At 42.7% G+C, this 15,632-nt stretch overlaps 1 protein-coding gene across 1 annotated transcript in view; it reads left to right on the forward strand.

The window, feature by feature from the left end:
- Positions 1-5,487: 5,487 nt before the first annotated feature.
- The window catches only part of LSG1 (large 60S subunit nuclear export GTPase 1), a 30,533-nt gene continuing 20,388 nt past the window's right edge, over positions 5,488-15,632 (forward strand). Inside the window, exons 1-5 of the mRNA XM_032406882.1 lie at positions 5,488-5,647; positions 7,209-7,335; positions 10,325-10,445; positions 10,624-10,710; positions 11,233-11,319. Of these exons, the coding sequence (XP_032262773.1) occupies positions 5,549-5,647; positions 7,209-7,335; positions 10,325-10,445; positions 10,624-10,710; positions 11,233-11,319 (521 nt within the window). The 5' untranslated portion in view covers positions 5,488-5,548. The remainder of the gene's footprint in view (positions 5,648-7,208; positions 7,336-10,324; positions 10,446-10,623; positions 10,711-11,232; positions 11,320-15,632) is intronic.

A 15,632-nucleotide genomic window follows, 5' to 3' on the forward strand; every position in this document is an offset into this window, starting at 1 on the left:
ACATGTTATTGCATTAGGACCCACCCTAATTCAGTATGACCTCATCTTCACTTGATTACACCTATAAAGACCCTCTTCCCAAATAAGGCCACATCCACAAGAACCTAGGGTTAGGACTATAATCTATCTTTTTGAGATACACCATTCAACTCAAAACAGAGGTCATGACAGGAAATTGCAGGAATGAGAGAGGAACAATAAACAAGTCAGACCCCTACAAACTCCCGAGGTCACCCTTTGGCCCATGCTGGCCCTGACGCCCTCCTTTCGCAGACTGCTTGTCTACAGTCTCTGCCACCCACACAGCACCCAGGCAGAAAAGCAAAGGCATGAGACAGAAGTCAAAAGAAGCGAAACCTTGAGCCTTATGAGGGAGCCTTTCTCATCGGTGCTCCCAGAGGCAGGAACCAGACTGGTTTGTCCCCTCTGAAGTTGGAGGGAGGAGAAATCAGCAGCCCCTGCATGGTTAGCTTTAAAACAAAAACCTAGCCCCTTAACATTTTCGCTTGTGATATCATAATTTGTAACTAACGATGACTGAATTTGCTAGAGGGTGGTTCACGGTGCCCTCGGCCTTCACATGACAAGCAGGGCAGGGTGTCACCTCCTCCCCAAGCTACATGGTGAAGACACTGCCCTGTGACTGCCAACCGAGCACCCTTTCTGAGACCATCGCTGTTGCCCTGTTATGTCAAATACTGGGGTGACGTAGAGTAGTGCGAAGAGGACGGGAACCTCTCAGGGTAAGAAATCCATTAAGCACCTTAGTGATCATCCATTCCAACCCCCACTTTGGTGAATGAACCTGCTTTAGAACATCCTGACACTTGGTTATGGAGCCTTTGCTTGAACACCCCTGGTGGCAGGGAGCTCACTATCTTATAAAGCTGTCCACTCCATCTTTGAACCACTCTGACTGTAAGAAGGTTCAAACAAATTAGAACTAAAATTGTGACTCTGTAGCTTCAACCCATGTGTTCTAGTTCTGCTTGCCTTGTGTCTACTCAGAGCAATCTTCTCTCCCTTCCCTAGAACAGTCCTTCACATAATTAGAAATAGCCCCCATATACCCTTGGAGTCCCTTCTCCCAAGGCTAGTCACACTTCCTTCACCTTTTTCTCATTCCCTCACCATCTAAGTTGATATGCTAACACTTGTTAGTGTATTTATTAGAGTGATTTAAGGGGAGTGGTTAGAAGGCTATTCTGGGAAAGTAGGGTCTAACTGGCGGTATGGTTCATGGCTCCACTGCTGACCTGAGCTATTTAACCTTGGATGAGTCCCTCTGCAGGCTGACAACCACTAAAATTTAAGCTCATAGGGGCAGGGTGTTTGTCCAATGCTGAATCCCTGGAGCCTAGCGATGAACAAGTGAATGAATGAACGAATGAATGGGAAAAGCCTGGCACTTTCTAGCTGCGGATTTTAGAGTTGGTCATTATTAATTCTATGTCTACTCTCCTTTACTTTGCTTCACTTTATTGCAATTTTTTTTCTGCAAGTAATTTCTGCACTAAATTTCTGCAACTAAATGTTCAGAAAAATAGGGGCACCTGGGTGGCTCAGTTGGCTAAGTGTCTGATTCTTGGGCGCCTGGGTGGCTCAGATGGTTAAGCGTCTGCCTTCGGCTCAGGTCATGATCCCAGGGTCCTGGGATCGAGTCCCGCATCAGGCTCCCTGCTAGGCGGGGAGCCTGCTTCTCCCTCTGCCTCTCTCTCTCTGACTCTCATGAATAAATAAATAAAAACATTAAAAAAAAAAAAAAGTGTCTGATTCTTGATTTTGGCTCAGATCCTGATCTCAGGATTGTGAGATGGAGCCCCGAGTTGGGCTCTGCCCTGAGCGTGGAGCCTGCTTAGGATCCTCCCTCTCTCCGCCCCCCCCAAAAATAAAAACAAATGCATAAGGTGGGAATGGGGAGTTACTGTTTAATGGGTTCAGAAAAATAAAAGTTCCCTTTCTCATTTGACTACCATGAGGAAAAAAATAATTACAAAGTCATCTGTAGGTAAAAGACCCTGGATATTCCATATAAAACTACAAGAGTTGTGGGGAGCGTCTGGGTGACTCAGTCAGTTGAGTGTCTGACTCTTGATTTTGGCTCAGGTCATGATCTCAGGGTCGTGGGATCAAGCCCCGTGTTGGGCTCCATGCTTAGCAGAGTCTGCTCGTTCCTCTCCCTCTGCTCCTCCCCCTGCTCCCCTGCTCTCTCTCTCTCTCTCAAATAAATAAATAAAATCTTAAAAAAGAAAACTATAAGAGTTTGGGGGAAAATGCATAGGTTCTAATATAATATATATAGAATCTTATAGCCTTTATCACCAAAGCAAAAGGTCTTTTACACTTTTCATTGCACACAGAACGACTTGCACCAGCAGGCAATCAATGTTTGATTGAAGTGATTTAAGTTAATCACTTACAATAACCACAAATAAAGGGCTGCTAAATTATTGACACTCACTCATGTGTGAGAATCTACCCATTTTCAACAGGGATAAATTGAGAATGGCAGATAATCGAAGGGAGTTTTCCTTACTGCTTGAGTGACTGCAGAGACTGCCAGACTTCGATTTTCACAACCCTCAACCTCACACAAACTGCTTTACTGTCCTGATGGAACGAGGTGCTGTAGAGAATGGGTGAGAGAGAGGAGCAGGGCTGCAAGCTTGCCTTGGAACAGGGTTTCTGCCACTGACCTGTTTTGGCCAAGGGGTGAAAAGAAAAAACAGAAATTCCCCCACTCTCCCTTCTCTCTCCCCAGGCAGATATGGAGTCCAGGGAGGCACCGCAGTGTGGAGACGGAGAGCAGAAAGCCACTCCAAAATTTGTTCCTGGGTGTGGGTTTCAGGGTTTGCAACTACATTTGTTTAGCCACGGTAAATCAAGTATTATGCAACACCATCAATGAGGAACACTCACTCTCTGTTGCTATTTGGAAGCTGGATATGAATCAAAATCAATGCAACCTCCTCCAGAGGTCAGCTGTGCAGAGAATCTTGGCTTCAACAGAAGAGCTCAGCTATGTGGAAATCAGGAGGATCTGACCAGTTTTCAGACACAGACCTGGTGGATTGGCATTTCCACTGTCATGACAAAGTGACGAGAGTAGTTTGGCTGGGTTGTATTGTTCCCCAAAGTGTGTGGGTGGAATGGCTTCAATGGTTGGAGGGTAGGAACCTGGGCTGATTCATCTTTGCAACACCCCCCACTTGGTTTGCAGCCAGTACTATGCTCCACCCTCACCACCACTATCATCACTCCCCACTCAATCTCTTTCCTCTCAATCTGGATCCCATAATCTTATCTCATGAGCACCCTCAATCGCCTTCCTCCTTCTTCTCAATGAACTAATCTCATAATCCCACAACATGGATCAATTATACATGTGGATTTTCACCTGCATCATCCAGTTGTCTGGGAAAGAAACTGCTCAGCTGTGAAAATTGGTACCCCATGAACTACTAGGCAATGATCTTTCAGCATTATCTCATTTGCTACCTCTGCAGGACAGGGATTATTATTATCCCATTAAACAAATAAGAAAACTGAGGCTCGGATAGTTCTTTTTCAGTGATAGATTTGAGAAATGTCTTGAGGGAAATATTAGAATTATTTATGTCTTATTTGTCAGCTACGAATAGTTGCTGCTATCATAATCTTACAATGTAAGTGTCTGTTTGACTCTCGACTAGTCTCGATTAAATTATCACTTTATTTGGTTAAGATTTTTTGGAGCCCATGGAAGAATGACAATAGAAACCCGAAGGGCTTGCTCTCTCTAAATCTCTGGAGATGACAAGATCTGGAAAAGGAAACGAGGGTGCAATCCCAAGTTCCTGACTGAGCTTTAGGAATGAGATGGCAGGTTTCTTTATAGCATCTACTGTTGTTAGTAGAATGTAAAACCCATGTAATCTTAGTTTATGAGTTAGTTTTATTTTTAACCACTCAGCTTCAGGAGAATTCCAGGAACTGTCAACTTACTCTCTTCCATGGATCTTTCCCATATCTTACCATGGAGATTTTGCAGTATTTAAAGATACACCCTTTCTATGTTGGGAAATGGGAGAAAACACATTCTGATTCATTCCTTCACTGATCTGCGGTCACTGACTTCCGGAAGCCTTGCCAACTACAACATGGCTTTTCAGCAATCCCTTGGTTGTTTCCTGAAGTTCACTCCAACTCAATTAAGAGTCAGCAGTGAGGTGTAGCCCACCGTGGGCTGGGCAGGGAATCCAGAGATGGGTGGGTGATATAGTCCCAGCTGGTTATGCTCCTAACTCGCTGTGATTCACTTTTTAGCCAGTCCAGTGCCTTCCTCTGCACCAAAGGGAGTGCACTCCTCTTGCTACTCAAAATGTGGCCCTTGGACCAGACCATTTGCATCGGCGTCACCCGGAAGCTTGTTAGAAGTACAGAGTCCCCGGCCCCATCCCAGACCTTATTAATCAGAATCTGCACGTTGACGCGATTCCACGGAGGATTTACAGGCATGATCAAGTTCGAGAAGCGCTGGGTTCTGAAATGCGTGCTAACAATCCTCATGCTTCCCTTTTCCCAGGAACATGTAAGATAGTTGATGAGATCCGGGGTTTGATACCTGACACCATACATATTCCATCTATGACGTGAGCAAGCTTCTTCCTCTCTGAACACGGTAACACTGAGGTGGTTCTCACGATTAATGAAATGTCAGCAAAACGCCCAGCACCCACACAACTCTCACCCAGCATTCCATCTGCCCATCGCTGGAAATTAACGATGGAGTGAACACCAAAAGCTCAGGCCACAGAGTGGAGCCGGCTCACCGTTTTCACTTTAATTATAGGAAATATTAATGCAATTCTAAGTAGAATTTTTATGTTTTTTAAATAAGGCATTTAAGTCAGATCCTGTTGGCTTTCCTTGCAACCTTGCCAAGCTCTGAAAACATCGCTCACGCTTCCATTCCGAACGCCCATCCAGGCCGGGACTTTTCTCCCCAGTTCGCAGCTAGGAAAGACTAAGTAAACAAAAACTATTTAGATTCCGGGCTTGAAGGCGTTAGGACCACACCTTGAGAAGCACGCCAAAAACCGGCGCCAGGAAGCAACGCCACTTGGCGTGGCAGAAATATCCCTCACCCGTGTCTCCGCCTCTTGGCGACAAAAGCAGCTGGGAGGCGGGGCTAGGATCTGGAAATACGCACGGCCATGTTTTTCAGGTCTCCCAGTTCCTAACCGGACGTTAAAGATCGACGCACGAATCTGGAAGGTACCATTGTTTTGATTCAATAATTCTGTGCAAATTTGAGATATTCTTAGAGATAGCCATAGAAATTAAGTTCTCGGGCCACTTTCATATTTATATTCTGTAACAGTGGCAATGAGAGATATATGAAGGGCAGTTTGGAGCAAGTTATTCCTCCTTGTCTTTAACTCGGGCCTCCGCTACTTGGGCTCGCCTATACGTCACTTCCGGGGATCGAGCTCTTGAATACCGGAACACGCGCGTGCAGTGCCGTGCCGTGCCGTGCCGGGAGGGTTCGCGCGAGTGCGGTGCTGCGATGGGCCGCCGGAGAGCGCCAGGTCCTGGGACCCTCGGCCGGGCCCTTATCCGCCAGAATACCCAGCGGAGCCGTAACCACCGTCACAGCGACTCCTGGGTAAGACAGCTTATCGTGTTTCTCAGCCTTTCTTTTTGGCTATGAGAGAGAGTCTGAATGCTGGAAGCCTGGGGTCAAAAACAGGAAAATTTTGTAGGAAAAGTGACGCCTAAGTAGAGTTTGGAGAGAGCAGCATGTTTAAGTTCCTGTCAGGCCGATACGCAGGCCCTCCTTCTAGCAAGGCACAGGGCACAGAGGTAGAGGTTGGAAAGGAGGGCTAGTGTGACGATGAGGCTATTGGGAGAGCTTGAAGAATCTTGAATGTAGGGAGCGTTTGAAAGTTTCCGAGCAGAAAAAAACATAAAAGCTACTTCTTTTGGTATTGTTCAAAGAATGAATCCTCCAAGAGTGGCTGGTTGCCACCAGAAATACAAAATAACTCAAATGCTTGCTGCATCCTTATTATTCCCTAACGGTTTCGCTGGAAGATGAACAGTGCATCTCCAAACTGTGGTGAGCTGGCCTAATATTTCCCTGGACCTAGGGATGAACATAATTTCAGGATCCTTGAAAAATGATGAGTAGTTTGACTTTTGTTTGTTATTCTGACATACCTCTAAGTATTTGAGATTTACTGAGTTCTCAATAAGAACCTGTGCTCTCTGTGTGTGCCACTGTAATACCATCTGATTTCCAGCCATTTTATATGCAGAGTAAACGGCCTACAGGGCTCTTCCATAGTCATCAAGTCCAAGTTACTCTAGACATTAGATTACTGATCATTTTAATTGATTTTTGAGGGAACTTGTTAAAATACAGCCTTTGGGAAGTGGTAAGAAGATTGAATATGAATCCTTAAGAATTGTATTCTAATCCTTACTCTGAATTTTTTTTTTCTGACCTGTGGCCTTGGACCAACCACCTACTCTTTTAAGCTTCAATTTTTTTTATTTATTTGTACTGTAGTGAGCATGTAGCTAGACTAGTGTTTATCAAACTCTGGATTGTGCCTGGGAATTCGTTAACTAGGTCCCAACCAGTGGTTTTTTTTAACCCAACAGGATAGAATTCAAAATATCAGAGTGTATTACATGTGATAAGGTAACTTTGTTTCAGCATTCTTTTTTTTCCCCCATATTATTCTACTGAGTGGCACAGAATTGTATCATTGTGTGTATCACAGCATTTGAGTCATATGTAACGTGTATTTTTTACTGTGGGTCTCCATCAAAAATTTTCAGCTATGTCTGTCAGGATCAGAGAGTCTGGATTTAAATTTATCTCTAATCATTAGCAGCAACTATAAGGAAGTTATTTTTATCTATTCAAGACTGTTTCCTCGTCAGCAAAATAGAGATACAGTAAGATTTATTTCAAAAATTTTTGAAATAAAAAAAGATTTATTTCAAAAGTTTCAAAAAAAATTAAATGAAATAATGAATGGAAGTGCCTATCATGTTTAAGTGTTCACTAGTTAAATGTTAACTCGTATTAGCCTTGACTCTAAAGGGGCTGACACCACCCTCAAGATCACAGAACAGTTCCTTGGGAGGTTAGAGTTTGTTCAGATGTCAGAACCAGAAGAGAACAGCTGTATTATTACCCTGTGTTTTACTCGTAGTTGCACACAAGTGAGCTCAATGATGGCTACGATTGGGGTCGTCTTAATCTTCAGTCAGTGACTGAACAGAGCTCCCTTGATGACTTCCTTGCAACTGCAGAACTTGCAGGAACAGAGTTTGTAGCTGGTAAGTTGTTTATTCCTGAGTACACATGACCCTGGTCACCCTTCCATCTTTGCTGACTAGATGTAAATTTGTCTATTTGGAAGTGTTTTGTGGACCCTAATAAACTCATAAGTGGGCTGTCTTTAACCCAAAGGCAGATATCCCAGAAGAGTGTGGGAAAGTCTAATCAAGTAGAATCAAGCTGTGAAGTTCAGAATGTGCCACAGTTTTAAAATTAAGCTCTAAAAAACCTTCAGGTTATACATTGTATCAAGTTCAAGAAACTCAATCTCTTGTAGGAAAAAGACCAGTCAGCATTATGGCGGGCAATACCAGAATTTTCCAGAAAATGTTTTCTGATATCATTGTTAGGAGCCAACTCCCTGGGCCTGCTGCTGTTATGTAGGCAATTTGAATTGTATTTTAAAGCACTTGTTGACACAGTATAGTGAATTTTCCATGCATGTAATTTGTTTTAGTCACTGCTCTCCCATGTTTCTTGGTATGTGTCTTCTGAGCACTTAGAAAAGTACCTGGCACAGGTAGCATTATAAACTACTTGTACTGCTCTTTTATTATAAATGTTATTGTGCTGTTTAGCCAATTCATTCATTTATTTAAATGCTTTTATTGGGCCCCAGCTACTCTCAGGGATTGTATTGGCTACTGAGAGTACAGTGTTGAGTAAGATAACTTTGTTTCTGCAAAATTTTGTTTTAGGTGCTATGAAAGAAGTCTGTAGCAAGCAATGGGAACATAAAAGATGTAGTTAGTATTCATTCTGTCTGAAGGATGACCAGGGCCAGTCAAGGAAAGCTTTATGCTGGGGCTGAGTCTGAAAGGATGAGTAGCTGTTAGGACAGATGAGGTGACCCAGGATGATACACACAGGTGGAGGAGTCAAGCTAACATGAGCAGCAGCTTACTTTGTTCAGAAAATGGTTATAAGTTGGCCTCACGGGTGCTTGAAGTACACAGTGACAGGATGTGATGAGCAAACACTAGGGAGGTGGGCAAGGGTTAGAGCCTGGAGAAAATGAGGGCTTTAAAGGAATCTTTCGAGAGGTTTAAGCAGGTGTCAAACATGATTTTAGATTTCATTGTTTTGAAAGATCACTGATGGATTTTGAGCAGGAATGACCAGTTACATTAGTCCAGCAAGAGAAGCAGGCAAGACTGAAATAGTAGTAATAGAAGAATGGCACAAAGAATCAGAACAAGATTAATAGAGAGATGGAATAAACCAGGCCTTGTGGAAGGGGGTGGAATAAGTGCAGAAGAGTGAGGAGTGTTAGAGCTTCTTCCATTCTTTTGAGAACTGTATTCTTTTAAGATACTTGACTATGGCAGGAAGAGGTGTGTGTGTGCATGCGTGCTTATGTGTGTAATCAAGGTTAATACCAGCACGTGTATAGGTTATGGGGTGAGAGCTAGCACAGAGGGAGGGGTTGAAAATAAAACATTTGGTTTCACAGTATCAAAAATTTAAAGTGCATGTTTTATGACCTGGTGTTTCCACTTTTTAATACCTACACTAGAGCAGTGGTTCTCAAATTTTAGTAAGCAACAGAATTACCTGGAAAACAGATTCCTGGGGCCTCCTCTGGAGATTCAGTATGTGTGGGTTGAGCCTGAGAATTTGCATTTCTGTCATATTTTAATAATGAACACTTGGAAACAACCTAAATGTTCAATAGGTGGAAAAATGGCTAAACTGTGGCATAAACATGCTATGAAATACTATATGGCAGTTAAAAAGAATGAGGTAAATTTGTGGATACTAAAGCGAAGGATGTCCATGACCTGTTACCACATGAAAAGACCAAGCTGTGGAATAGTGCATATGTATGGTACCATTTGCATTAAGAAAATAATCCGACCGGCGTGCCTGGGTGGTTCAGTCGGTTAAGCATCTGACTCTTGATTTCAGCCCAGGTCATGATCTCAGGGTCTTGAGATTGAGCCCCACATCAGGTCCTGCACTTATCAGGGAGTCTGCTCTAGATTCTCTCCCTCTCCCCGGGAGGAAAAAAAAAATAATCCAACCAATCCCTATATCTACGTGTATATTAGGAAAAAACTTGGAGGCCTACACATTTAATCAATAATCTCCAGGGAGGGAAGTGAGATTGCATAGGTAGGCAGAAGATTGGGAGTTGGTCAAAGAGAATGTATGCCTTTACTGTTGAATTTTTTTAAAAGGAGTGTTTACGTACTGTGTAATTAAAATTTTTTTAATTTTTAGAAACATGACGGAAAATAGAGATTAATGAGGAAATGGAACAAAGTTTGAGTCTGGAAGGAGATGAGAATAGAATGGGGTCAAAAGGAAGCTGGGATAACATCAACCCGTCCAAAAACACGCATTCTCTCTCTCTCTCTTTCTTTCTCTTTCTCTCTCTTTCTCTATCTCTCTCTCTCTCTCTCTCACACACACACACACAGGTAAATTTGGCATGCGATCTGTAGGGTTCACAGAGGTCTCTGTAGTTTGTACATGGATTTGGCTTTTTTTTTTTATTCCTTTGAATTGTTATATAGCATTAATTGTGGGCATTCATCATAAACATCCTACATAAATGATGGCCGTGTAGTAGTTCACCAGTTTTAACTGGAGGGAGTCTCTTTGCTGAATCTTTGCTTCCCCACCCATTCCCATTGGATGATAATTATTCCCCATATGTAAAATGAGATTGGTTGTACTGAATCTTTACAATCCTTCCCACTCTGTTTCTGTTTCCTTGAAATGCATTCAGCATATGGAGTTTTATAAAATTAGTATTTGAAAAAATGATTGGCCTTTTGAAAACTTTAGTAAAGATTTTTTTTCTTTCATTCCTTTTTTGGTAGATAACTTCACTTGGAAATTATTTATCCAAGGCTGGAGGTATCTACATCAAGAAAGCTCAAATTCTGTTTTAGATGCTGCATTTTTCATCTTCCAAGTAATGACCAATATCCACTCTCTAGATTGCCACATCAGTTACAGTACTTTCTTTTCTCTAAACAGAGAAGCTTAATATCAAGTTTGTGCATCCTGAGGCTAGAGCTGGACTATTGTCTTTTGAGGAGAGCCAGAGAATTAAGAAACTCCATGAAGAAAACAAACAGTTCTTGAGTGTACCACGGAGGTGAGTTGAGCAAGAATGTAGGACATTACAAGGCATAACAAGACTCCTGAGTATAAAATTTTTCATTTGGTGTTCTCTCTTTTCCTGTTTCCTTTTATCGCTGCCATTATTAAATCCAAATCTCCTGTTTTATTTTGGTAACTCACATGGAATTTTTTTTCCTCTATGATTGTTTCAGACCAAAGTGGGACAAAAACACTAGTCCAGAAGAACTCAAACAGGCAGAGAAAGATAACTTTCTAGAATGGAGACGTCAGCTTGTCCGGTGAGTGTTAGAATATATGAAGATTTGTCTTGAAATTCTGAGCCTGGCATTTTGGTGTGTTTGCATTGCTATTTGCATTTTGAAGGCTTGATTCTTTTAAAAAGGAAATGGTGGATTTCTTCTTTCAAGTGCAAATTCTGTGTGTAACCAGCATTACTGGGTACATGTGCATCTTTGCACAAAGTAAATTGATTACTACGCTCCATTCCTGGCCTTCTCTCCTTCAAACCTTTCTCTAGCCATTAGTCACCCTGGAGTTGATCACTGCTCTCTTGAGCATCCTTCCAGAAGGAGGTGTGTGGGAGAAATGTCATTTTGTGGGATGAATGTCTAGGGCTTAAGTAGATTAAGTATAAAATTTCAAATTTGATTTTCATAATGACTCAGCAGAATGTAATAAAAACAGTTTGATAGTTGATATTTGTGTACTTATTTTTTAATGCAATGAATTTGAGTGTTTCTACTACTTGAAACCTTTGATTATAATCTGGCAAAGATAAAAACTTTTCATTCTAAAGCCAGGCTAGAAGAGGAACAAAAATTGCTATTGACTCCATTTGAAAGAAATTTGGACTTTTGGCGCCAGCTCTGGAGGGTGATTGAGAGAAGGTAAGTTACCATTTTCCTTTGGTGTAAGGAAGACATTAGTGGTGTTGGATTAGATTCGGATGTTGATGAATGCTCATAGACCCCGGGGGCCGGGGTGCTCAGGGATTAAGCTATGCACATGGCTATTGAGGATTATAAAAACTGAAAGTGTAATGCTATATTTCTTTCAAAGTGTACATTTTTTTTTGTTGTTATTATTAGGTGAACATGTTAATAAGCATGTAAGAATGGTGAACGTTTTCTGTAAGATGAGTTCTGAAGTACCTACAGTTATTTTAGCAAGTGTCTTTTGATTCCTATTGGAAATGTGGAAAATACAGGTGTGAAGGGGGGGTAGATGTCTGCTTGCAAAGAGAAAATACGTTGTAGGGGAGGCATTAGGGGCACAGGAATGAAGCGCAGTCTTTGCACTCAGATGATCAGTACTTGGTAAATCCAGAGTGTGATTCCTGCTGCGTTACAGATAGAAAGGCGGTGGGCCGAGTTATAACAGAAAGGAGCAGCTGATGAGGATCGGGGGAATCAAGGAGTGATTTGTTTTAATTGGAATTAGTGGTAATGGTTGCACAACTTTGCAAATATACTAAAAACTACTGAATTGTAAACTTTTAAAAGGGTTAATTTTATGATATGTGGATTATATCTCAATTTTTTTTTAAGTCACTTACATACCTTCCCCATCCTGCTCTGGCAGGGGCAGAGAAAAGGCTATTGGGCTGGGATATGGGGAGGTCAGGGTAACAAGGCAAATCTCTAAGCCTGAAAAATGTAGAAGCTTGCTGCTGATTCCCAGACTCTGTGCAGGCCCCTTTGATTCAGTTAGGCTTGAATGAGGCTTGGGAAGACCCATTGATTCTCCTGGGGAACTTCTGTGGAGCACAGTGGATCTCTTCTTCAGGGCCTCTTGAGCAGTTGAAGATGTGTACTGCTGCTTCCAAAGAGAAATGGTAACAAGGTTTAACATATTGAAACCTGGCCTTGGAATGCCCCCATCTGCATATTTAACAGTATTGTTTTGTTTTTCTGTTTGTTTTTTTGATTTTAGGTTTTCTCCTTCCTATATTGTCTGTCTTTCCTCTCTGTTCCTTTTTTTTCTATTTATTCTGGTTTCTGACTTCTATTTTTTTTTTTTTAAGATTTTTATTTATTTATTGAGAGAGATAGTGTTAGAGAGAGAGCATGAGAGGGGGAGAGTCAGAGGGAGAAGCAGACTCCCCGCTGAGCAGGGAGCCCGATGTGGGACTCGATCCCGGGACTCCAGGATCATGACCTGAGCTGAAGGCAGTCGCTTAAACAACTGAGCCACCCAGGTGCCCTGGTTTCTGACTTTTATATAAGAGGCCTTCCTCAGATATCAAGTGATGTTTGTTGTCTGTTCATACATTTTTAAGATTTTTATTTATTTATTTGAGAGAGAGAGACCACAAGCAAGGGGGAAGGGCAGAGGGAGAAGCGGGCTCCCCACTGAGCAGGGAGCCCGATGCAGGGCTTGATCCCAGGACTCTGGGATCATGTATGACCCGAGCTGAAGGCAGATGCTTAACTGAGCCATCCAGGCACCCAAGTGTGGTCATATTTAAGAATGAAGCATTATAAAGTTGATTGACAGGACCACCTGTTTGGGTGCAATTTGCCAACTGGTGGACTTCACTGTAGAGGACCAAGTAGGGATCAATTTCATTTTGTTGGACTACCCCAAGATGTTAGGATCTGTAGGGGTTTTCCCTGGAGCCAGTCAGTTTCTTAAAGAGAAGAATGGTCTTCTGCCAAGAACATGGCTAAAGGTGGTGGTATAAAGCAAAGGGGTTGTGCATTTTCACCATTTGGTATGTAGACTTGTTTAATCCCCGCTTTTTCAGTATGGCACTTTTCCCCCACCTTCTTTTGTGCTTGAGGTCCTAATTCTTCAGCCTCTCAGGTTCATTTTCTCCATTATAAACCCTAGCCTTCTGCCATTGGGATAGGAGATTGAGGGGGTGTAGTTGCCTGCCTGGATGGAACAGGGGAGCGGAACTAAGAGCTCCTCATTCAGATTGATTTCAGTCCTACACTTCACCCTTGCCTAGAGGCCTTTCATCTGACGCTTCTAATCTGCTCCCTCGGGGCTGTGGAGCATGAACAGGCTTGCTTCTTGACTGGGCTACCATGTCTCAGTTGCTGCTATTCCTTCTCTTTGTCCTAATGGGTTCAGAGTTACTTTCATTTTTATAGGTTTTGAGAGGGAAGCATATGTGTTCATTCTTTTACATTTGACAGAATGGCCCTTTACACATTTCTATGTCCCTAAATAAGCAGCTGGTTTCCCCAGAGGAAGCCTGTACTTGGAACTCCTCACTTCAATTAGTTTACAGTGTTACTTGCTCTGTTACTTTTATTATGAGGTATTTCTCTGTTTGTAACTTAAGGTATATAGTTTATATCACATGGAAGTGGGTCTGAATTACATAGAAATATTATTAATAAAGTGACTACTGCCAAATTTTTTAGCAGGAAATATTTATTGATGTGTTGCGTACAGCAGATGTCTCCTGTTTGGTAACAGGCTAGCTAAGCCATCTGCCTCTTTAATTTCAAGCGTAGTTATTGGAAAAGATTTGATGTATACCCTGTCATTTGAAATGCAGGAAGCTGCTGGGGCACTGAGGGCAGAACACCGTATTCCAGGAAGATAAGGCACTATTGTACCACGGGAGCCTTTCCCGGTACACGGTCAGCACTGTGCTCTGCCACCTCGGGCAGCACACGAAGCAAGCGGTCTTAAGTTTGTCTTTTCTTACTGGGGTCTACTTGTTTGCGGGTAGACCTGATGTTTGTGGACCTTGTAATTTTTTTATTAGGCTTTGTCTGCGTTTTGCAGTCATTGTTGCGTTTACTGTTAAATCCTTACAGTTTGAGGGGCGCCTGGGTGGCTCAGTTGTTAAGCATCTGCCTTCAGCTCAGGTCATGATCCCAGGACCCTGGGATCGAGCCCCGCATCGGGCTCCCTGCTCGTCGGGAAGCCTGCTTCTCCCTCTCCCACTCCCCCTGCTTGTGTTCCCTGCTTGTGTTCCCTCTCTCGCTGTGTCTCTCTCTGTCAAATAAATAAAATCTTTAAAAAAAAAAAAAATCCTTACAGTTTGAAAGCGGTAGATATTACTTTAAGGCAGAAATACCGGGACCCACTTAATTAGAGAACTTAACAATTTGTCATTAATTAGGAAGTCTGTGAGTTCCTTTGAATCATGATATTATGCTGGAAATTTAACTATTCTGAAAGAAAATGCACTTTGATTGTCAAAGCCCTGCCTTAAATAGTAAGCTTGATTTAATACATTTCCTCTGTCTCCAGCCTAGTTGCATAAGCCTTACTTCAGAACGGGCTAACCAGACACGGCTTTTTAGGAGACTGCTGTGAGCACGTCTGCAGCTTATTTCCTTCCAGTGGCAGCTGGCCCTTAGAGCATCTCTTCTAGCCATGGGGACAGAATGAGGAGGATCCTCCCAGAGAAGTGGGAGATTTATTCTCGAAGCGCTCCGCTGCTCTAGTCCCCCCTACATTTGTGAAGCCTCTGAGGAGCTTGTATCAGCTGCAGAAAGTTTTCTTATTGCTGCATCTTCTGTGTGACGAAGGAAGTTAGACTCCTCCTTCCTGCTTCGATGTGGCATCTTAAGTTGATACATTCCTGTTTCATATTTTAGCCATTTAAACACATTGTTGGAACTGGTGGATGATGATTTGCTAGATGTATGCTTTGTCTCATCAGCCCTGGGTTTAACTAAGATACAGGCTTTGATAGTGGCAACTATCAGCAAGTGATTCATTCGTTTTCTTTTGAGGCCTGAACACCAGTGTGGATTAGGTCCTGAGTATACAGTAGACCTCACCTTGGATTAAAGTATTTGGAATAGTCTTTTTGCCTCACCAGGAGAGTTTACTAGAAGATACAGCTGAAGCTTTAGCAGTGAAACATCAGAGGCTCTCTAGGACATGTAACAGCAAGATAATGTTACGATTACAAGCATGTCCTCTGGTCCAGACTGACTTCCCATTCCAGCTCCATCACTTAGCAACTGGTGACCTTGGACAAGTGACTTCACTGTCCTAAGCTTCTAAGCTTCAGTTTCCTCATATATAAACTGGGGATAATTGTACCTTAAAACGTTAAGGGGCGGGGCGCCTGGGTGGCTCAGTTGGTTAAGTGACTGCCTTCGGCTCAGGTCATGATCCTGGAGTCCCGGGATCGAGTCCCGCATCGGGCTCCCTGCTCGGCAGGGAGTCTGCTTCTCCCTCTCCCGCTCCCCCCTCTTGTGCTCTCTCTCTCTCTCTCTCTCTC

This window comes from Phoca vitulina, unplaced genomic scaffold (assembly GCF_004348235.1).
Source record: "Phoca vitulina isolate PV1807 unplaced genomic scaffold, GSC_HSeal_1.0 scaffold8, whole genome shotgun sequence".
Classification (NCBI taxonomy): domain Eukaryota; kingdom Metazoa; phylum Chordata; class Mammalia; order Carnivora; family Phocidae; genus Phoca; species Phoca vitulina.